At 35.0% G+C, this 22884-nt stretch overlaps 2 protein-coding genes across 3 annotated transcripts in view; both read left to right on the forward strand.

Moving 5' to 3' along the window:
* Positions 1-556: 556 nt before the first annotated feature.
* Positions 557-4067, forward strand: LOC112053034 (DNA excision repair protein ERCC-1). 2 transcript variants are annotated; one of them, XM_024092294.2, is made up of 5 exons: positions 557-872; positions 1182-1252; positions 2039-2233; positions 2726-2911; positions 3676-4067. In XM_024092294.2, exons 1-5 carry the CDS (start codon positions 770-772, stop codon positions 3967-3969), a joined length of 849 nt encoding a protein of 282 aa, XP_023948062.2. In that variant the 5' UTR covers positions 557-769; the 3' UTR covers positions 3970-4067. The 2 variants fall into 2 exon arrangements, with proteins under 2 accessions (XP_023948062.2, XP_023948064.2); XM_024092296.2 differs by lacking the exon at positions 1182-1252 and having other exon boundaries at positions 558-872.
* A 1933-nt stretch (positions 4068-6000) lies between these two features.
* The window catches only part of LOC112053036 (uncharacterized), a 95957-nt gene continuing 79073 nt past the window's right edge, over positions 6001-22884 (forward strand). The window contains exons 1-2 of the mRNA XM_052884711.1: positions 6001-6433; positions 19376-19616. Of these exons, the coding sequence (XP_052740671.1) occupies positions 19449-19616 (168 nt within the window). The 5' untranslated portion in view covers positions 6001-6433; positions 19376-19448. The remainder of the gene's footprint in view (positions 6434-19375; positions 19617-22884) is intronic.

Here is a 22884-nt window from a genome sequence, read left to right on the forward strand (position 1 = left end):
CCAGAAGGCTCGGCTATATTTTTAGGTCAGAGAATTAGTATTGCCATTCAACGTGGTAATACTGCCAGCCTTCTGGGCACTTTATCAATGAACATCGATTCGGATGAATTCTACGACGCCTATGTCCGTAGATATTTTTAAATTTCCTTTTAATTTATTTTATAATAGGTTGTAGTTAATTTAGTTAAATATTATTGTTTTAATGTATTAGTGTAAATAATAGTAGTGAGAATGACTAATTAATACAAAGTTAAAATGTAGTGTAAACACCATAATGGTAAACACAAAATGACGACTATAATATATTGTAAAATACAAGTAAGGAGTCCGGTTTAGATAAGTCGATGAAAAAATATTTGGTCTAGTGTGCTGCTATGTCAAAACCACGTTAAAATCGAAAGTCTTTTGACGTATAGTCATATAATATAAATTACAACGACTCGGCAAACCGTTGTTTATTTATTTCTTTTTCTACGACAGGTCAAAGACAAATCCAAGTTTTGGTCTATAAAATGTCAAAGTCAAACTATTTTCTATAGCCTGTGTAGTAGGTATAGACAAACTTCTAGGAAAATTTAAAAACAAGTATTGTTTTGTTGAGCTGTTTTTAAATTTGTTTAAACTTTAAAATTTTGAATAGTCTATAGTGATCTGTGCTTTGAATACAATTTTTATTCAAAATCACTACTACGCGATTTATAGTAGTATAGCGATAGTAGTAATAATTATGCTTAGTTTAGGAATAAAATCGTAGCTATCGTATTTTGAAATGGATTTAGAAGACGGTTTGGATGACCTTTTGGCTGAAATATGTGAGCCCACATCTCCAAAGAAAATAAAAACTGATGATAAGGATTGCCCAGTCCAACCAGGTAAACAAGAATTACTTAGAATATATTAGGTATTATTATTAGTTAATGGGGTTTAACTGTAAGGAGAGGCTAGTTCCAGTCAGCCTCCCCAACTGCCAACCTCACCTGCTCGTGGTGCGCCCTGCAAAAAGACCGACGAAGCTCATGCCGGTGTCGGGCAGCAGCGACACCGGCGCGAAAAATCAAGCTCTGTGCTGACCAACCCGCATACCCAGCATGGTCAGTACTGGGCAAAACTTTGTGTGGATGACAAAATTATTCAATGAACCATTTATTATGACTGTATAACAAAGACAAATCAAATTGCAGGGCCATCTACCTCTACAGTTAAAAAGTCTGCTATATCTAAAACACACTGTGTACTGGTCAACCAAAAACAGGTGGGTATTTAAAAATATTATCTAATGAAAATAGACTTAATAATGATGATGATTTCTTTTCACTTTCTCAGTAATAGATTATTTAAATTATGGAATAAATTGAATAATGACACAGTCACTAAATGTGTTTAAGAACCAGTTGGATAAATATATGACAATAAAAATCACAATGATATAGACACATCATACATACAACAGCCAACCCCTAGTGGCCAAGTGTGGAAAAGGCCCAGGAAAGAAAAAGAAGATAGATGCATCAGTGAAAGCTGCTTCTATAATATAATAATGATAGTTTAGTTGGAAGTTAATTAATAAGGGTAATATTATTATCGAGATACTAATTGTGTTCATTTTAATGACTGCAGTATTACCATTTTGAATTACAAACTTAAGTTGATACCACAGTCAAAGATCTGCTTGCAACCAGCAAATCTGTGACTTTTTGTGATGTTATAAGTTCACTTAAAAACTATTGGTACACTCTCTGGTACCAATAGTTTTCGATATACAAATTATGTTTGTTTATAATGACCCCTGAGTGAGCATTTAACTTAAACTTAATTCTACTAAAGTATTAGTTCCACTTGCAACCAGCAATGTGGTGATTTGTGATGTTTGTTTGTTGGTGTAAATTTTTGATGTAAATAAATTTAAAGCTAGAAATTATGTTAATATTAATTTTACTCATTTATTTATTAATTAACATTTGTTATTGTTATGGCTGTGAAAGTGTAAGTATGAAAGTGGAACCCTAAATAAATAAATTTTATTTTATTTTCCTTCCAGCGTGGTAACCCATTGTTGAAATTCATAAAGTGTGTCCCGTGGGAATATGATGACATTATCCCTGATTATGAAATAGGCAAAGCAATATCTATTCTCTTTCTATCTGTACGCTATCATAATTTAAATCCAGATTACATCAACAACAGACTGAAGGAGTTGGGGAAGAAATATGAGCTTCGGGTACTATTAGTGCAGGTAAATATTTTACTACGGCTTATACTATTATTATATGAACATTATAAAAGCAAATCATCGTCATCTTCATCATTATCAGCTGATGGATGTCAACTGCTGGACATAGGCCTCTTGTATGGACTTCCAAACAAAACGTTCTTGAGCCACCAGTGTCCAGCGGCTCCCTGCAATCCGCTTGTCTTCGGTCCACCTATTTGGGGGTCGACCAACACTGTGCTTTCCAGTGCGGGGTCGCCATTCCAGCATCTTGGGACCCCAACGTCCATCGGCTCTTCGAACTATGTGGCCTGCCCATTGCCACTTCAGCTTCATGACTCACTGAGCTATATCAGTGACTTTGGTTCTTTGGAAGACTTTCATCTTCAAAACTGACCTTATTGTAAAGAAAATGTTATTTTATCTTATAAAGTTGTTATATTAATTTTATTTATAATTACTGTATAATATATAACTAAGTAGATAGCAATTTTTTATGAGTAACTTCAAATCCAGGTTGATCTTAAAGATCCACACACAGCGTTGAAGAATTTAACAAGAATCTGCCTCTTGACTGATATGACACTAATGTTGGCCTGGAGTCCAGAGGAAGCTGCAAAGATTGTGGAAAACTATAAAATATTTGAGAATAAACCACCAGACAAGATAATGGAAAAAGTTGAAAATGATCCACATCAAAAGGTTAATTTTTTTATCATTATTTTTTCACTCATTTATTTATTTACTCGTTTTTTTTTTAATTTTTAACAACATCATACTAATCCTACTAATATTATAAACGCGAAAGTTTGTATGGATGTATGTTTGGATGTTTGTTACTCTATAACGGTGCTACTACTGAAGCGATTTAGCTGAAAGTAATGGAAACAGATTTTACTCTGGATTAACACATAGGATACTTTTTATCCCGAAAAAATCCATGGTTTCCTGAGATTTGCGAAAACTGATGATTTTAATGATATGAATGTTTGTTACTCTTTCACGCCTCAACTACTGAACCGAATTAGCTGAAATTTTAATATTAAGATATATTATAGCCTGTATTAACATATAGACTACTTTTTATCCCGAAAAAATCCATGGTGCCGAGGGATTTGTGAAAAACTAAATTCGCAAGTCGCGGGCGTCCGCTAGTATTATAAACGCGAAAGTTTGTATGGATGTTTGTTTCGATGTTTGTTACTCTTTAACGCCGCAACTTCTGAACCGATTTGGCTGAAATTTGGAATGGAAATAGGTATTACTCAGGATTAACACATAGGCACTTTTCATCTTGAAAAAATTGAAGGTTCCCGAGGGATTTGCGAAAATCTAAATTCCACGCGGACGAAGTCGCGGGCGTCCGCTAGTTTGTAAAATATTTTTCAGTAAAGTATTCATAAATAATCATTTATAATTTATATTTAGCAATAATTAATAACATATTTATTGTTTTTTTTTTGTAGATAGTAAATGCCCTGTCATCTATAAAACCAGTCAACAAGACAGATGCAATGACACTTATAACAAGGTTCAGTACATTAGAAAATATTATCAAAGCAACAGAGTCCCAGCTGGCCGAATGTCCAGGGTTCGGTGCCACTAAGGCCAAGAAGCTTTACAAAGCCCTACATGAACCATTTTTAAAGAAGGGAAATGTAAGCAAGGATACTTTGAAAAAAGATGAATTTGCAGAAAACATTTGCTTAGAAGATATACAAAATCTGGAAACTGAAATACAAAGTGAGGAGCCAAAATAAATTAAATTTAGCTGATAAATAAGTGTATAAGTATAAAAATAGGTATGTTTGTTTTAACATACGTACCTATCTATGAAATATATTTTGTTAAAAACAAATTCGTATTAATTTTCGAACTCTCGTCGCACTCAAAAATTAATCTATGTTCAGTTCAACATGTAAAAATTAAATTTATAAAAATGCATTTCGCCTATCTAAAAATTCAAGGGGGATTTTGGAAACTAAAGACAACTAACTCCTCTCAATTCATTCCCTTCGTCGTCAACCCATATTCGGCTCACTGCTGAGCTCGAGTCTCCTCTCAGAATGAGAGGGGTTAGGCCAATAGTCCACCACGCTGGCCCAATGCGGATTGGCAGACTTCACACACGCAAAGAATTAAGATAATTCTCTGGTATGCAGGTTTCCTCTCGATGTTTTCCTTCACCGATTGAGACACGTGATATTTAATTTCTTAAAATGCACACAACTGAAAAGTTGGAGGTGCATGCCCCGGACTGGATTCGAACCCACACCCTCCGGAATCGGAGGCAGAGGTCATATCCACTGGGCTATCACGGCTCATATTCCCTTATTTGAGATGAATCTAATGACACCTCATATGTTCGATATCTTTTAGTAGTTGTAGCAGTGGCGTGCACTTCATAGATGCTTAAATGCACTGCTTATTATGAGGACTCCTTACAAACTTGAATTGCAGAAGAAATTTTCCAGTTTATAATATGTGTACGAATAGTGCTTTTTGTGGCAGAGCTTGACCGGGGAAGCACTACCGCCATGTTTGTCTATAAAACAGTGCCAAGAATTAAAAAAGACAAATCATTGCATAACTTAGCTCTCGTATAAACAGGCGAAAGAGGAATCTAAAGTCAATCAAAACACTTGTCGCCTCCTTTGGTCTCCCAACGTCACTTCAAACAGACGTCCAAGTACAAGAGGTAGCCAGGTAGGTAAATAAAGTCTTTATGGATTTAAGTAATTGCAATACAGCATACTAGTGGCGAAGGATGAAATATAGACGAAGGTAAGCCGCCCCAAAGAAAACTAAATTCATGTAGCGTGCTGCGTGATACAAACTCCGGTTTCTCATATATCTAGATACAGTACAAGAATGAATATGCATGGATTTTTAAAGGTAACCCGTTGGGGATCAGCTTGCACGAGCTCTTCGCCGCTGCAGCATACAAAAGAACATAATCATAAAACCTAGTGTTAGTTCATCTCAAATGTGATAATACATAGACCTAAGTATTACATAATTGGAAAATATTTACTTGCGCATGATTTTTTTTATGTAACTTATAGTAATACAGCAATGCAATTTTTCTAGCACTTGCATAATTCGCTAGATATAATATTATTTATCAGTAATTTTGTAACTAAGTAATTGGAATTAATTAGGACGTATTTTTCAACTGTAGTAATGTACTTATTAATAAATTAATGATCTATTTATATATTGTTGCTTTCGTGATTTGTTGTTACTTTCAAGGTTTTAGGGTGTTAAAAAAAACTTTAATCAACCGATCTATTACTTAAACTTTTAAAGTACACGATTTTAAATAGATAGTACCTTACCCTCATGTATTTAGGTAGGTACACATCATAAACGTTGAGTATATCCATATTTCAAGACAACTCCTTAAATACTTTGACCAGGTTTGATCTGCTTCAAAGTCCCTGACGCAAACAAACATGCAACAAACTGATCCTATTTAGGGGTTTCCCTTTTGAGTAACATTTTAAAAAAATATATTTTAATCTACTCGTAAATTAAAACATAAGTACCTATCTAACATGGTACGTACATACCTAGTGTGAAAATATATCATAAACTATATAATGTTATAGATCTAATACGTGAGTAAGATTACAAAAATAACTTCTTTCTTCAAATAAGTTTGTATGTGTTAGTAGGTGCCTACATGTGCCTTTCGTTTTACTTTTTAACGCTTTCAAAGTTCAAATATCCAGAGGCTCGGCTGTTGGCTCGATGCGGCGCGCTCGGTGTACAAAATAAAACCTCAACAGCGTCAAACCGGCTTCGCTTGAGACTGGACGTACGAATACGCTTACTCTGACGCGGTCGTCAAAACAAACCGCGGGAAAAACTTTTTCAAAATTTTGCACGGCGAGTGTAGTGTTTTGCTAACATTTACAATATTTTTAAAATTATCTGTGTATTCAAAAGTAAATTTAAGTTTCTAGTGTTTTGTAATATATTATATTTTAAACATAAACCAATATTTAAAAGACGGTCAAATGTATGTTTATTTCTATTTATGTCGATTGTAAACTTCAAAATTGTGCTATAGCTGGTGATTTGATTTAAAAGTGTAACGATTTCGAACAAAAGGTGTGAAGTAAGGTGTGAACTTTGGGAACACGGACCTTTTTTATCTTTTGTTTACAAGAACAAGGGACCAAGTACGTGGTCACTGGTCGCCAAAGGGAATATGATCGGGTAAGTCATACCTGTTAGTAACTTAGTGTTACTTATTTTATTTGCTCCAAACAACAAACATCCTACTAATATTATAAACACGAAGTATGGATGTTTGTTACTCTTTAACGCCGCTATTACTGAAGCGATTTGCCTGAAATTTAGAATGAAAATAGATTTAACTCTGGATTAACACATAGGCTATTTTCCATCCCGTAAAAATTTATGGTTTCCGTGGGATTTGTGGAAAACTGAGTTCCACGCGGACAAAGTCGCGGACGTCTGCTAGTAACTTATAAAAGAACATATTAATGAAAATATAAATTAATATGTCATCAGTATCATCATCATTTGTTTGGATGTTTGTTACCCTTTAACGCCGCTACTACTGAACCGATTTGGTTGAAATTTGAAATGGAAATAGGTGTTACTCAGGATTAACACATAGGCTATTTTCCATCCCGGAGAAATGTATGGATTGCGCGGGATTTGTGAATAACTCAATTCCACGAAGTCCGCTAGTAACTTATAAAAGAACATATTCATGAAAATGTAAATTAATATGTCATCAGTATCATCATCAGTCAATTTCAATGGTCTACTACCGAGTCAGGTCTCCTTTTAGACCCACCACTCTGCTTCAATGCCGGTTGGCGGGCTTGGCCCTAATAATGCTTGACTTTTTAATGGTCATTATCATGTATGTTAATTAACGATAACGATGGTTACCGCCGGCTTAACAATAGATACTTTAATAGGCGAGAGAATATTTGTTGAAAGTTTCTTAGAATAAATAAAAGCTCAATATTTCATATCTCAACCCAAGATTCGAAATCTAGACCACTTGATCGAAAGCCACCTATCAACGAGGCAATGGGGATGATGACTAGGTTTGAATATACTGTTATGAGACATTCTTGTTCGTGCCATTAAGTATGGGGCGTTTTTCAGGGCATCATCCATGGCAGTGATTAAATCCCTGTAGCTCCGAAAGTAATGATCGCAGATACACTAATACTTTTACAAAATTGCTTTACTATTAACATACTCCTAATTTGTATACAATTTATAAAACTGTCATAATCACTATTCACATGTACCTATACATACAATAATAACTATTTTAATTCACGTTGTCATAAACACTACTTACCTAATTCAAATAATAAGCTACTTAGTCAGCAAAGCTCGAACTTTATTTTATCAAAAATTTCAAAAAATTTCCTTTGATGGGACTATATTTTATTAATATAAATAAATAAATTAAATATGTAGGTAGGTACTTAGTAATAGATAAGCGTGGATCACAAATGTATAAAAATATATAATAATATAGTACAGACTATATTATTATATATTTTCCAAATATCTAGGTAGGTACCTTGTTTTTATTTTTTACCTGAATAACTGATACTCGCGTACCATTTGCGTGCGGTTCTTGCGAGTCATCATCATCATCATATCAGCCGATGGACGTCCACTGCAGGACATAGACATTTTATAGGGACTTCCAAACATCACGATACTGAGCCGCCTGCATTCAGCGAATCCCCGCGATTCACTTGATCGTCAGTCCACCTGGTGGGGGATCGACCAACACTGCGCTTTCTCGTGCTGGGTCGCCATTCCAGCACTTTTGGACCCCAACGTCCATCGGCTTTTCGAACTATGTTACTATACATAATTACATAGATTTGCGAGTAGACTAAGAAGTACTGCCTGATTATAAAGAAAAAAGTTAAAAATACTTGAAATCCACGCGTTTGCCGTCGCGGGCGTCCAATATCACAAAATGAGTACAACGTCTAGTAGGTACTAGGTAAATATTATTATAAATAGTAATTTACATAAATTGGTAATGATGCGAATAGAGATAGAAATTTTGCAACGCTCGCTTTTTGTATGCAATTCGTGGCTATTTTTATATTTCTTTACATGACGTTTTTGTTACGAATATGATACAATATAATTATTAAAGTATAGCAATACTGTAACAAAATAATTATAATTTATCATCTTATGTAAGCATATTGAAATTATACACATAACATAAATATATTTTATGTACTAACATACGATTTTAAAATTTAGAAAAACTCTCGGAGGTCATGAAATTATTAATTACACTCTCGATCAAGTCATCAATATTCTCTTTCATTTGAGACCCAACTCGAGTTTATTTGCAGACATTCGGTTATTCTTCCCCACTTTCACATCCCACAACTTTTAAACGTCTCAACCGATTTTCATCAAACATGTCCAAGAACACTCGCACATAAGTCACCTTTAGTATGAAAAAAACGGTTTGGGTGCTATGGTGCCACAGACAGACAGACAGACTCGTCAAACTTATAACACCCCTGTTTTTGTGTCGGGGGTTAAATATACTTTAATTTAAACACCTTCAAAGCAAGAGTGAATAGGCATTTACCAAGTAAGCGCGCTCCAACTATTGTAGTTAAGCGCGACCCGATTTACATATAAAAAATCATAAAATCTATATCAAAATCATCATTATCAATCAGCGTAACCACCTGACCAATTGACATAATCGTATTTTATCTACCTACTGAAAAAAAAACAATTTTATGCCCTAGTGTAGATAACTATTTACCTGACTAATCTTAATAAGCTGGCACAGGTCTCTGGAAAACTTGGTACATCTGCCACCTACCTTTATGCCTATTTGCGTTGCCCATTTATTATAACTAGCATGAACAGGTGAATGTGGCACGCGCTGGCCAGGTGAGACCAGACATAAGCTTTTTGTGTATCTACTTTGTAACCAGATGTAAACAGTAGATCTAGATATAAACTCTGCCTAGCCTGTTTGCTATGGCATTTTCATAACTGGCAGCTTATTATTTTATGCGTAATTGCCTATTTGTGGTTTAATGCGCTCGTGTAATGATATTTTATAGTTAAGTACTCAAATAGGTAACTCTAGAAACACTATCGCGTTCTTAGCAGATTGAGCGACCCAAATAGGAGGACACATTTTCATTGTTAGCAAGCATTTTATTATTTGTACCCATCTCTATGCTATTACATTTTGATTAAAGAATATAGACGCACATGCAATGATAGATTTTTATGCTAGAGACTAGCTAGCGCTAGCTAGGCACTAGCGCATCAAAACTGAGGTGGACAAAATGTTATTGTCTTAATTTCATTTAGTCGCTTATAAAACAACGAAAGTTACTTTAACACATAATACCTAAATATTGTCTACCAATTTGAGTTGCGTGTTGCGTGCTTAGAACTGTAAAAACTATATCTACTATATATAATGTAAGTAAACACAAAATTGTGCATGTGTGCGAGTCGCTAAATCGGATCTATTTTGGGGTGATTTTGTAGGCACTTAACATATCTATAGTATAAAATAATCATTGTGAAAATCGAAATTACATAGAGCCTCAGTAGGAGAAGATGAGTTCGAGACGGGACTGAGATTCAGAAGTCTTTGATCCTCGCCTGTTGTAGTGTGTTACCCAGCGCAGGCTTCGTTGAAGAGGGCAAGGAAATATTAGTCTTGCCTAAAAAAAACCTTTTAGAGTTCGTTCCATTAGAATGGTAAGACAAAGTACAGACCGTTCTATAACAATGGTACTTACATACCTAATATATTTATTGAGGTATTTTCTTTCCCCTATCATCTTGAACGCGACTACGTATAATATTGAATGACGACTATATATAATATTGAATGATTACGTGAAGTTATCGTAATTTCGAAGCAACTAATGTGTTATGAATACGGATTTGAATAAATTCTCTCACGCACATTTCTACTGCAGATTATTATGATTCTTTCAAAACTGTTGGTCAATCTTTGGACAATGATCATTGTCGTTATGTGCGGTGACGTTGATTGATGCCATCCATTCATTTGACTGCAGTTAGGGTCATAACTGATACCCAACTCGTAAGTTCGATTCCCAGCTTAATGATTTAGGATTTATTTTTTAGCTTTGCCTAGATTTTGGCTGGGATAGGCTTAGGTTGAGGCTACTTATTCTCCTATTGCATAATATAGACGTATCTACAATACATTTAGGGACCGGAGTACCTACAATACCGCATACAAGCTAAAAAATAGTATTCTATCTAGGTTGAATTAACTGAACTGTAGGTAACAGGTTTATTAGGTACCTATCCCTTTTTAGTGGTGATCACATACTTAGTAAACATGTAGTGAGTTGATTTGTCATTTTATAGAAAACTAGCCGACGCCCCACGGGTTCACACGTGTAGTACCTGTTCCTGTGAGAATACGAGTGTAAAATATATCCTATGGTGCAAATAACATAGCTTTTTATTAGTAAAAGAATTTTTAAAATCGATTTAGTAGATCCAGAGATTACCCTATATACTCTACCCACAAAACCTGTTTACAATATTAGTATAGATAATAGAGAGGTCTTCTATACATACAATTATATCTACAAATACATACCTTTTTAATTTTTTTATTTACATTATGTAAGTATTCTACTTTAACTTCAATACAAGTGTCCTACACAATCGTCTATTTCACGTCCGTTCCAATAAGTTACGCTTACTTCGTCACGGCTTAAATAAAAGAAAGTTCTTTAATTCTTTTCACTAATAAATATGCCCCGTTTCGGAGCTTTGGTGGTCTTAAAACTCTTTACAACAGCTGCTTATGACCAATCGTTAAAAAAGATTACGCATGACGTAATGTCGTCAAGATTGTAATAAAAGTTGGATTTGATAATTTACCTTTATTTATGTAATTTATAGATTACTAATGGACACCACGCGGCATATAGCCTGTGTTACTCGCCAATGATGTAGCTTTCCATTGATGCAAGCTTGTTTAAAATCGGTTTAGGTGAAAGCGAAACAAAGAAACTCACTTTCATATTTATAATATAGGTAGAATAATGATACTTATAGTTATTGCCTAATGACAGCATATTATTCAGTTTTCAATGTGTTCTTAATTCTTAATTTCTAAGCTCTATTGTATTGTATTTTATTATTTCTATTTATGATGAAATAGCTGACGCCGCGAGGTTTCACCCGCGCGATTTCCGTTCCCTTAGGAATATGGGAATAATATATAGCCTATAGCCTTCCTTGATAAATGGGAATTGAAAAATTATTTCAGTGCTAGATAGCACTGAAAGAATTTTTCAAATCGGGCCAGTAGTTCCTGCGATTAGCGCGTTCAGCTTTATAATATTAGTATAGATTTAGGTATAATGTTATCCTGTTGGTACAAAAAACAAACATACAGCCGAACTCCTCCTTTTTGGAAATCGGTTAAAAAGCTCCTTGTGAAGCAACTTACCTTCTATAGCTTTCTGAAATTAGGTTTAATTTTTTGCCATAATAGTGAGTCCCTTTCTAAGAATCAGTGTTTAAGACTATATTAATGAAATCAATGAACAAACTTGTTTATTATTAGTAAAAATATTCATTGAATATATATTATGTTAAATCTCAAGCCAGTTTCAATAAAATGAGAACGCCGAGATGGAATAACTAATATCTGTAATTTAAGGCGGAGGTTACATTGGGTTGTTTTGGCGAACATTATCACCATTTTAATGTTCTCTATGTTGTATATAAGTACTTTACGAAAGAAGAAAATGTTCTAACTGAGGTTGTGAGGAACATACTCCTTCCTATAACCTCAGACGAATGAAATAGGGACCTGCCTCGCTAGACGTTACCCCTATGTCGAAGTATAAGATCAAAGATCTAACGCTTTTATAAAATCTGTTTCTTTATAATCGATGTTTCATTGTTGTAATCGTTTTCGTCGTGTAAAGTAGCTAAAGAGCTAAAAGTAGTAAGGAGCTTTCTAAAAATGTCTGTTTGTGTAGTTGAATGGCATAATGGCATAGAAAACGATACACTAAGATCATTTGTAAGTCTCATCATCATAAAGATCATCTAACATAATCTAAAAACAATATCTATAAAAAGGACCGATTTTACAGCAAAACATCGACCAAGTACTAAAATATTCTGAGTAACAAATCTAAACGATGTATTTGTTAGTCTGTGTAAAAATTACACGTGTGTATTGGAATCATATTTATATTTGTTAGTAGTGTTAGTCTTCCTCGATAAATTATCTATCTAACACTGAATGAATTTTTCAAATCGAATTAGTAGTTCCTGAAATTACCGCGTTCAACAAACAAACAAATTCTTCAGCTTTATAATATTAGTATAGATAAAAAGGTACTAAATGTTCGTTTTCGTAGTATAGATGAGATTCATGCAAGCAAGCTATTTGGCGAGCTGGTAATGTGTGTAAGGAATAAGGGTCCTACATCTTCAATGTAGACGCAACTTTAGGTGCGTGGATTTGACTCGTGCCGCGTTACGGGTCGGCGCACGCGCAGCCTCCAGTTTTGCTCCTTTTGTGTCACGTACTTTTAAGCTTCTAGCTTGCTTGTGTGCGCGACTTTGTCTGTGTTAAGCTCCCGTGCGTCATGAGCTTCGCTTTGTTTAGCTTTAGTGCATACATTTACATATAACTACACCATACAAGATGTTCAACTATTTTGACGGCCGCGTGGCGCAGTGGGTAGTGACCCTGCTTTCTGCATCCACGGCCGTGGGTTCGATTCCCACAACTGGAAAATATTTGTGTGATGAGCATGGGTGTTGTGTCTGTGTGTATTTATACATTATATAAGTATTTATATGTAGTATATAAATGTATATGAATATTATAATATCAACTATCTTAGCACCCATAACACAAGCTACTCTGTATGCTTACTTTGGTTCTAGATAGTGATCTGTATTGTTTAAGTATATTTATTTATAAAAAGCAAAAAGCAACTAGGTATAGATTAAGTGCATTGCTTTGTTGATGTCGCATGTGCAGAGTGAATTGAAAACATTAAGAACAATGATCATTCATTCTTTATAGCAACATCTTAAGTAATTCAAATCAATACTGCTCTTAGTACTTAAACCGTTAGGTAGGTAACTCGTAGGTACATATGTGAAATTCCGAAAGTTCTAATATCACCTAGGTACCTACTCGTACTACTAAATACTCGTACTTTGTCGGCCTCCGTGGCGCAATGGATTTACCAAACGGAGGTCCTGGGTTCCATCTCCAGCTGGGTCGATTGAGGTTTTTTTTTAATTGGTCCAGGTCTGGCTGGTGGGAGGCTTCGACCATGGCTAGTTACCACCCTACCGCCAAGCGATTTAGCTTTCCGGTACGATGTCGTGTAGAAACCAAGTGGATTCTCATCCTACTCCCAACAAGTTAGCCCGCTTCTATTTTAGATTGCATCATCACTTACCATCAGGTGAGATTGTGGTCAAGGGCTAACTTGTAAAGAATAAAAAAAAATTGTTTATGTTTAAGTATAATCAATAGGATCCTTACATGCTACGCTTTACGCTGTTAAACCTAACCCAAAAACAATATTTACTTGTTATTATATTGGATTCTCATCCTACTCCTAACAAGTTAGCCCGCTATTATTTTAGACTGCATCATCACTTACCAACAGGTGAGATTGTAGTCAAAGGCTAACTTGTAAAGAATAAAAAAAAAAAAAAAAATTTTTTAACTATTTTAGAATTTAAACTATCGTGTGTGTTATTCATATTAATTAATTATGAAACACGGCTACAATTTTTAATTAGTTAATAAATATTTTTTTAAAAAGCTTAGCTAGACAAATCCTAGTTAAGTAAAACAGATTTTAACTCACAAAATTAACATTAAGCTAGGAATTTGTTACTGCCACTACAAGTCGCAAAACCTGCTGTGTATTTTGTTTGCTTTTCATTTGCTATGGCTTGTGTAGGCGGCCCGACAAAGCGACATGTACCTAGGTAAAAACAGTCTGGCTACGTGACTACAACCTATTTGCACTTATTTGGTATACAACAACGAGTACCTACCCGCCTAGCCAAGTTGCACGTCGATTCTCTTTCTACGATCGCTAACGCTTCGAAAACTAGAAACATGTATGGGGATGACATTTGCTATCGACAGGTCACGTGATCAAGATCTGTCATTCACATACATTTTTCTAGTTTTCGAAGCGTTAGCGATCGTAGAAAGAGAATCGACGTGCTACTTGGCTAGGGGGGCTGCTCCTTCATATTGGCGTTTCTCGAGTGTAGGCTCTAGTAAGTCTACTTAACGTATATGTCCGTTGTACGCTAACGCTGGTATGAAATGGCATATCTATTCTGTCAATAAAAAGTAAAAATTGTATGTAATGAAGAATACGGCACTGTCACTGATGTGAGTTAGACATACATACGAGTAGTTTTCCAGGGGTTTATCATTCATTATCAACCCATATTCGGCTCACTGCTGAGCACGAGTCTCCTCTCAGAATCAAAGGGTTTAGGCCAATAGTCCACCACGCTGGCCCAATGCGGATTGGACTACACACACCTAGAGAATTGAAAAAAATCTCAGGTATGTTTTTCCTTCACCGATTAAGACACGTGATATATAATTTCTAAAATTCACATAACTGAAAAGTTGGTGGTGCATGCCTCGGACCGGATTCGAACCTAGACTCTCCGGAATCGGACGCAGAGATCATAACCACTAAAATCCACTGGGCTAGCAAGGCATGACGTTGACAAAATGTTTCACGATTTTGTTTCAGTTTAAAACAATATTCATCATTAGCGACCCATTTTCGGCTCACTGTTGAGCACAAGTCTCCTCTCAGACAACAAAATTTAAACCTATTCAACATTTTAAGACAGCGTCAATACATTGTGGTAGGTAATAATATCGCCTTGAACTTTAACTCCGTCCCCACTTGAACCGTTACAGAAAGCTTTTAAAAGTTATCGCTTGAAATTTATTCTTAATGGAACACTTGAGATTGAGAGAAAGAGAGGCCCTTTTACTTCAATTTTATAGTCACACTTTTAGTTCTGTTCTTAGGAAATGTGGAACCGCTTGAGTGGGCAGGGTCTCATGTTTTTTTGCGATACGACTTTTTCATACACTTGTTTCAATATTAATGTCAACGTCCCCATTTTGACATTTTAATTAAAGGGGGCGTTCATAAATTACGTGAGATGTTTTAGGGGGGGAGGAGGTCGAGTCAAATCTCATCTAATCTTACGTTGGAGGGAGGGGGGTCTCGGCAAATATCACGTAATTTTTTTTCTGAATGAAACAAAAAAAATATATACTATTTTGGTCAATTTAATCCAGATTGTACATGCTTAAGATTTAATCTTAAGCGTAATCGTAATACGATTAAGATCATTTCCTAATTCGTTCTAAAAAAAATAATTTCATTTATACCTCGACGTTATACATTTACTGACTGTCCAATCACCATCCCTCATGAAAAAAAATGTAAAAAAATTTGGTTGGCATGAAAAAAGCATCGTGACGATAAAAGGAATTTGAAAAGATATTTTCATTCATATGAAACATTATCATATTTAGGCCTCGCGAATTCTTTTACGCACAAGATGAGCTATGAGTATTATACTTATACATTTATACAATGTGGCATCTGCGTTTTGTAAGCACTGAAGTAGGGTTATCTTACGTTAAAGTTGTGTAGTAGGTATACTCGGTCGAGACTTCGAGAGTTGATGGGATATTCAATTTTGAATATTAATATCCTGCATAGAAGTTGTCAACTACTTAATTAAACTATATCTGTATTTCTGTTTCATAAATTAAACGTCGATGAAATGAATTAAACATGCAGAGATTAGCAAATCTTTGACTGGGAATGTAATTCAAAATTGTTGATAATTTTACATTTATTCACGATATAAAGACTGATGTCTAAAGGCAAGATTGTATTTAGTTTTTCATTATCAGGGCTCTGTACCTTAATATCACTTTATTGTTGTCCGTCAAACGAAAGTAAGGTAATGTAAGGAACCCTCGATTTATTTACTTCCAAGTCCTTAATTGTTCGTTTTTTGTTGACAGAATGGCAATATCTTTATTGTTTCTGCAAGACTTAAACTGCAATTTGATTATGCTTATCTACTAATAAACCATAAATCTGTTAAGGAGGAGCAGACATTGTAATGGCGTATTCATTGACCACTGCGCCAGACGGTTTATCAAAACCAATCTTTTAATAGATTTATGGGACCGTTGAAATATGTGTTTAGATCGCTGCATACTCGGACGTACGAAGAAATTCTTGACACGTGCATAAACAAAGCTTTCCGTATATGTTATGCATTTGTAGAACCAGAAACGTGTTGGTTTGCGCAATTGATATCGAGGAATTAACCTCGATTTTTTTGTTAAATCATCGATTTCGATAGATCGGAAGTGATGCCGCGCGCGTGTACAAGAATAGAACGATGTTTGCTTTGTATTTAGAAACAATTTGTAAACAAATGATATGTGCTTACATTTTGAAATTTGTTTTACATTCACTGAAAATTGTTGCCGAGGTTGGCATGCATCTTTCTGATTACATACACAAGTACTTGTCCACGTTGGAAGTTTGGTCTATTTTACACGAAAACATTTGTTAAAACTACTACATATTGGTATTGATATTTTTAAACAGTATTTTCTTCTTATTTTTAGTATATGGACAATGTAGGAAAACTACTAGAAAGCTTGGAAAGAGAAGAAAAAACAAACAAACCTTATCTTATTTTTCATAGTCAATATGTAAAATTAATGAAATATGTAAAAGTATAAAATACGCAATTTAGAGAGATATTGGCAGCAGCGTTTTGTTGTCGCTTAGGTCTGTAAACAGGTGACATCTAGGCTAATAATATAGGGTAGTTACAGATACATAGTAGTATAAATGGCAATAATGACACTCGTTATAAAGAAGCCTAGAGCCTCTATAGCTCAACGGTAAAAGCGGTCAGACTCATCACCGATGGTGGTGGATCGATCCCCGCCCCGTTGGTCTATTGTTGTACCCACTCCTAGCACAGTCTTTCCCGGCTAGTTGGAGGGGAATGAGAATATTGGACATATTTAAAACATATGGCAAATATTCTTTTGAAAAAAATTAATTAAAAAAATAAAATATAATAAAAAGACTATAACAACATTGTTCCCTTTTTAAAATATGTTTTCATACCCGCGCAGTCTTTCCCCTCTTCGCTCGCCATGGGAGTGCCATCAACGAATTTGCTAGACTATAAAGATAGATAAAATTAAGTATTACTTTTGTAAAAAGTCCTAATAACTATTTAGAAGTCGGTTAAATTTATCTTATCTTATAAAATATTTGATTGAAACAGCAACTTTTGTAGTTTGTAGAGTTCGACTCGAGATTCCATCGTAAACAACAAGGTCATAAAGCTTAAGTTACATTTACTCGTGCGATTGAGCAGAAGCCTCGCTCGGAATGTGGCCGGGCCCCGGTGGTAGTTATTATGTGGCGACGAAGGGACTTGTGGCTAATGAGTGCTCGTCTTTATGCCCACCTTCGGCTTCCGTGTGCATTCCCTTGTAATCATCGTCATTACGATACTTCGAATGTTTGTTTTGAATCAGGCACTTGCATACTAATGACTAAATGATTATAAGAAAACTTCAATAGTTGAACTATGAAGGGAAGAACTACCGTCTATTGAATCTGGATTTGAATAAAAGTGGATAATGTTCTTGTAAAAAAGGCCTTTTACGCTAATGAAAGAATAGGCGACAAATGAGAAATCCGTGATCACAGCGAATCAAGAATAAGAATAAGAATAGTTTATTTGAAAAACTCAGTACACAATTTTACAATGACGTCCTGGCCCTTAACCTAGGTAAGCCCGTGTCTGAAGGGCCAGTGACTTCTCTAGGTACATATGCATAGGTATTTACAGTGACACAAATGCTGTAATTAACATAAAATATGTTAGAATTATTAAAATAATCAAAATCAAAACTTTTCTTATTTTATGTTTATAATAAGTCTGTAGAGAGGTCAACTCTGTACGTAAAATATATTTCCAAAATAACTATCAGGGGGTGATTAGTAATCGATACTGATGCCAAAAATGCAATCAGTAAAATTTTCGTATGTCTGTCCGTCTGTATGATGATTCTAATGAAACTTGGTACAGTTATTCTTCATACTTCTGTGCAGGTACACCTACTTTTCATAACGCTACAATCAATAGGAGCAGAGCAGTGAAGAGTTGGAAAACGGGAGAAGTTACTCCATTTTTACAGCGATACTACTGTAAGGGCTGGATTAAAGAGTTCTAAGGGCGGACGAATTCGCGGGCGTCTGCTAGTTAGGAAATAATAATGCAAACCTAGTTAAATCTCATTATCAACATCAATCACCATACCTTACTTAGCTTTAATAAAGCCTCAGCTTAAATGAATATGATTTGATTTATATCTGAAAATAAATATTCATTTATTCATAGGTATTATTGATTTTAGGACTGAGATCTTCTGTTAAGTAGGTACTTACTGCGTACTTCTGTAAAGATGTCTTTAAAATTGGACCGTGTGAGTTTCGAATTCGTCTATATCTCCCTGTCTAACACAATCATATAGATAGAGAGAGGTAGAGGTTAATTCTAAACTCACACTCTCGTGTTATAAAAACTTCGTTACAGAATAGCGCTACTGTACCAACCTATTTCAGAAGAACCTAAATAAGAATACAAAAAAAAACAGTGGCGTAGCGTGCTTTAGAGGTGCCCTATATCAAAATTAGTTGGGGGGCATAAATGAAGGCTAAAGATTTCTCACAAAACTAAACAAAAATGCTTGCTTAAAAGAAATATGACAGTGACATAACCTGTGTAGGATGTTTGAACTTTTGGACACATGCTTAACTAGGGAATAAAAGAGATTGTGGATTACCTACATTTTACTAATTTTTGCTTTCATACGTAAGGTATATATCCCCCATATCATTGATACGGCTGATATGACGGTGCTACGCTTAAAAATAAGTTGATAAAGTGGGATCTCTTTATGACAAAGAAATGCTCAAAGGTATTTCATTGTTCCAGATAAGTTCCCAAAATGACGCTCTACCAAACGCGTCGTGCATATTTTGTCGAAATGGGACTTTGATGCGGGCTAATGGCGGCCACCATGGCGACTCCTGCTCACGAGCTGTACCTGCACGGCAACGAACTAAGGCCCCAACACTCCAGGGAGAGCTCACGGGACTCGGGCATCTTCCACACGACCAAGGGCCTTTGGAATGCTCCGGGACAAAATAATTGCTTCCTGAATAGTGCTGTTCAGGTAAGTGTTTTTCGCTTTTAAAATGAATACAAGCCAGCTGATTGGAGGTGAATGCCATTTTCGTCTCCTCTCAAGGTGGCGAGGAATGAGGGTAAGGATTTATTAAAGTTGACTAGAAGATGTTGATGTGCTGAAAATTCCTAAATACAATATACGGTGATAGCCTAGTGGATATTACCTCAGTTTATACCTTATTATCAAGTCTCAAACGAAGAAGGAATAACATCGTGAGGAAACCTGCACACCTGACAATTTTCATAATTCTCTACGTGTGTGAAGTCTGCCAATCCGCATTGGGGCAGTCTAGACAATTAGCCTAACCCCTCTCATTCTGAGAGTAGACTGCTTTCAACTGGTTTACAAAAGTAAGCTGAATAAGGGTTGTTAATGATGGTGACTCATCTTTACATACTTACTTATTCAAATATTTACAGATTTTTCGAATGATAAAAATTATTTAAGCAGATAGGTTCATGTCGGCCTTTTTGGCATTGGTAAACAAAAAGCTAAGACGGTTAGTAATAACCAGAAAGAGATGCGGGTACAATTCTACTGATTCTATAGATTTCTTGTAAATCTTTGTTAATAGTTGTAAAAAGGGACTTTTATAGTTTTTTACGTTTTAAATGGCCGATATAATTACTATCCGGCCGTTATTTTACCTTTCATTAATCTATCATCTCGTTGCACACACCACTATGTCATGTCTCAATAAATTAGTAATACTGCGAGATATATTGGTCCTCAAGCCAATATTGACAAGTCTTTGGTTAGTTAATTTGGCATATTATTAACATTTATCACAGACTTCCAAGTAATTATGGATAGGCCTAACAAAGTAAACGCAAAAGGTGGTGTTTGTCTCAGCCAACCTACAATTTATGTTAGATGACATATTCATATAACGGTGAGCGCTCATTTACCTATACACTGGACCATCTTCATTATTCTGATAGCTTAAAACCAACTCTGTTGTCCAAGTGATAGAGTATAATTTAGAAAGTCCATTTTAAACATAATAGTTGCTTTCAACGATGAGGGTCGGACGATGACGTGACTCTACCAATAAACTAAGAACCTGTTTTGTTCGTTTGGTGGTGACATTTAACCTTAACAATATAATTATGCTTATCACGAATATATTTTCTAGAATTCTTGCCAATAACGAAGGTTAAGGAATAGGCTTAATTTGAGCCTCAAAAGCTCAACGGTAATTGTGGTCGGAGTCATCACCGAGGGGTAGTGGTTTGATCCCGCCCCGTTGGTCTATTGTCGTACCCGCTCCTAATACAGTCTTTCCCGACTAGTTGGAGGGGAATGGGAATATTGGTCATATTTAAAAGATATGGCAAATATTCTTTTAAAATAAATCATTTAGAGTCTAGTTAAAGTGAAATGTTAAATATAGATTTAAATATATGAAATATATTTATTTATTTTTGCAATAATATATTTTGTATACCGTATTATTTTAATTAGATAAGTAAAAACAGAGATTTTTTGACGGAGTTTATTTTTAAATGAAAGTTTTTATTTCGTGAAGTTTTACTTTATATATACATTTTACTATATACACTTTCCCACGAATCACGACCTTCAGAGTTATTTTTCTTATATTTACGAAATTGATTCTGATTTTTACACAATCCAATAAATAAAACCTCTTTTATATGTTTTGATGTAATATTGTCGAATATCTTACAAATCGTTTCCTCTGCGGGGTCATAAGAATTAGGTTAGTTGCGTTTAATAGAAATTTATATGTATTCATAGTTACTAGCGGACGGCCGTGACTTCGTGCGCGTGAAATTAAATTTTTCACATGAAGCACACCAAATGAAGCTACTGGAATGTCTCTCAAAAAGTTCAAAATGTATATTAAACGCAAGCTTTTGGGAAAGGCTTATTACAGTGTTAATGATTATATTAATGATAAAAAAGCTTGGCGTTAAACTGTAATATACGCCTGTGTGCTTAGTTTTAAATAAGTTTGTAAAATGGTGGTAAACAAAAAAAAACCTCGGCTGAGTTTGTTGTGGGCTCTTCTCGGATCAAGGCGCGTTTGGAATCCTCGTAACTTTAGTTTTAAGTTTTCGACCATTATTACCACCATCAAATTAAATTAAATTATGACATAACATTGACCTTTCAAAAGTGCTTGTAAACTAAGCGTAATTGAAATAAATGAATTTTGACTTTGACACATATTCCGCGGGTACCATGAAGTTTTCTGGTATATAAAGTAACCTACAATTATGTTGCTTAATAACCTCCTCTGGATATTGAGCAACATATAAGCAACATATAAGTCTTATAGTTACCAATGAAAGTCCCATTTAAATCAGTTCAGCCGATTTAGAGATTAACCCGGAAAAACAGACAGACGAAAATTTAAAAAAAGCTCCAATTGTATCATGTATTTAGATAACTATAAGCACTTGAGAAAACACAGATATTTTGAAATCACAGACAGACCATTTTATTTATAGAATATGTATTGATGATGTATCAATTATATAATTTTGGTCAAATCCTAATAAGGTAGTATCGAAATTAAATGAAACATCTTGTGGGTTATCCTATAAATTTTAGGTTTCCAAAGGTTCCTACTTTTGGGAGGGCTGCCTCGACAGCCTTTGAAAAACCAATTAGAACTTATTTTTAATAGAATATAATCTGGCTTTTAGCACATACGCTACTTTTTATTTCGGAATAATTCCGCGGGACACAACAAAAACATTATACCTTCAACCTCTATAATTATTATACTCGTAATAGGGATACAGCTTGTATAGAAGTGCTTCCAACTACTGTAGTAGGTGATCAACAGGCTCTTACTTTTGTTTAATAGATAGATGCTGTTAAAATGATCACGTAGTTACGTACACGCAATATTTAGTACGCGGGCGTGATGAGAGCGCAGCGTTGTCGACCGGTTGATAAACCGATCCAATTTACATACACGTACGAGTAATTACTGCTCCGGGTAACAGGTAAGACAAAAAACGGTCCATGGCTCTCCCATTTGACGATGACGTCGGTCGTCTCATCAGAAGTCAATTAAAATACCTCGGTAAAAACTTTCGGTTACAAAAAGTTTAGACAACTATCCACACAAGTCATACATGCATAACGGCAATCGTTTTCTTTTACGTGCACGTATTTAAGGTTGTTTTTTGCTATTTCAATACCATTTAATGAAGGCTGAAATTTTTACTCACGCTACTACAACTACAAAATACCTACTTTTCATAATAATTCCTATCTA

This window comes from Bicyclus anynana, chromosome 12, assembly GCF_947172395.1.
Source record: "Bicyclus anynana chromosome 12, ilBicAnyn1.1, whole genome shotgun sequence".
Classification (NCBI taxonomy): Eukaryota; Metazoa; Arthropoda; class Insecta; order Lepidoptera; family Nymphalidae; genus Bicyclus; species Bicyclus anynana.

Bases quoted from the DNA above. Each gene is read 5' to 3' on its own strand.
- LOC112053034 (XM_024092294.2), top strand. From the start codon at position 770: ATGGATTTAGAAGACGGTTTGGATGACCTTTTGGCTGAAATATGTGAG. The intron at 873-1,181 runs GTAAACAAGAAT...ATCAAATTGCAG, and splicing joins GGATTGCCCAGTCCAACCAG to GGCCATCTACCTCTACAGTT. The intron at 1,253-2,038 runs GTGGGTATTTAA...TTTTCCTTCCAG, and splicing joins TACTGGTCAACCAAAAACAG to CGTGGTAACCCATTGTTGAA.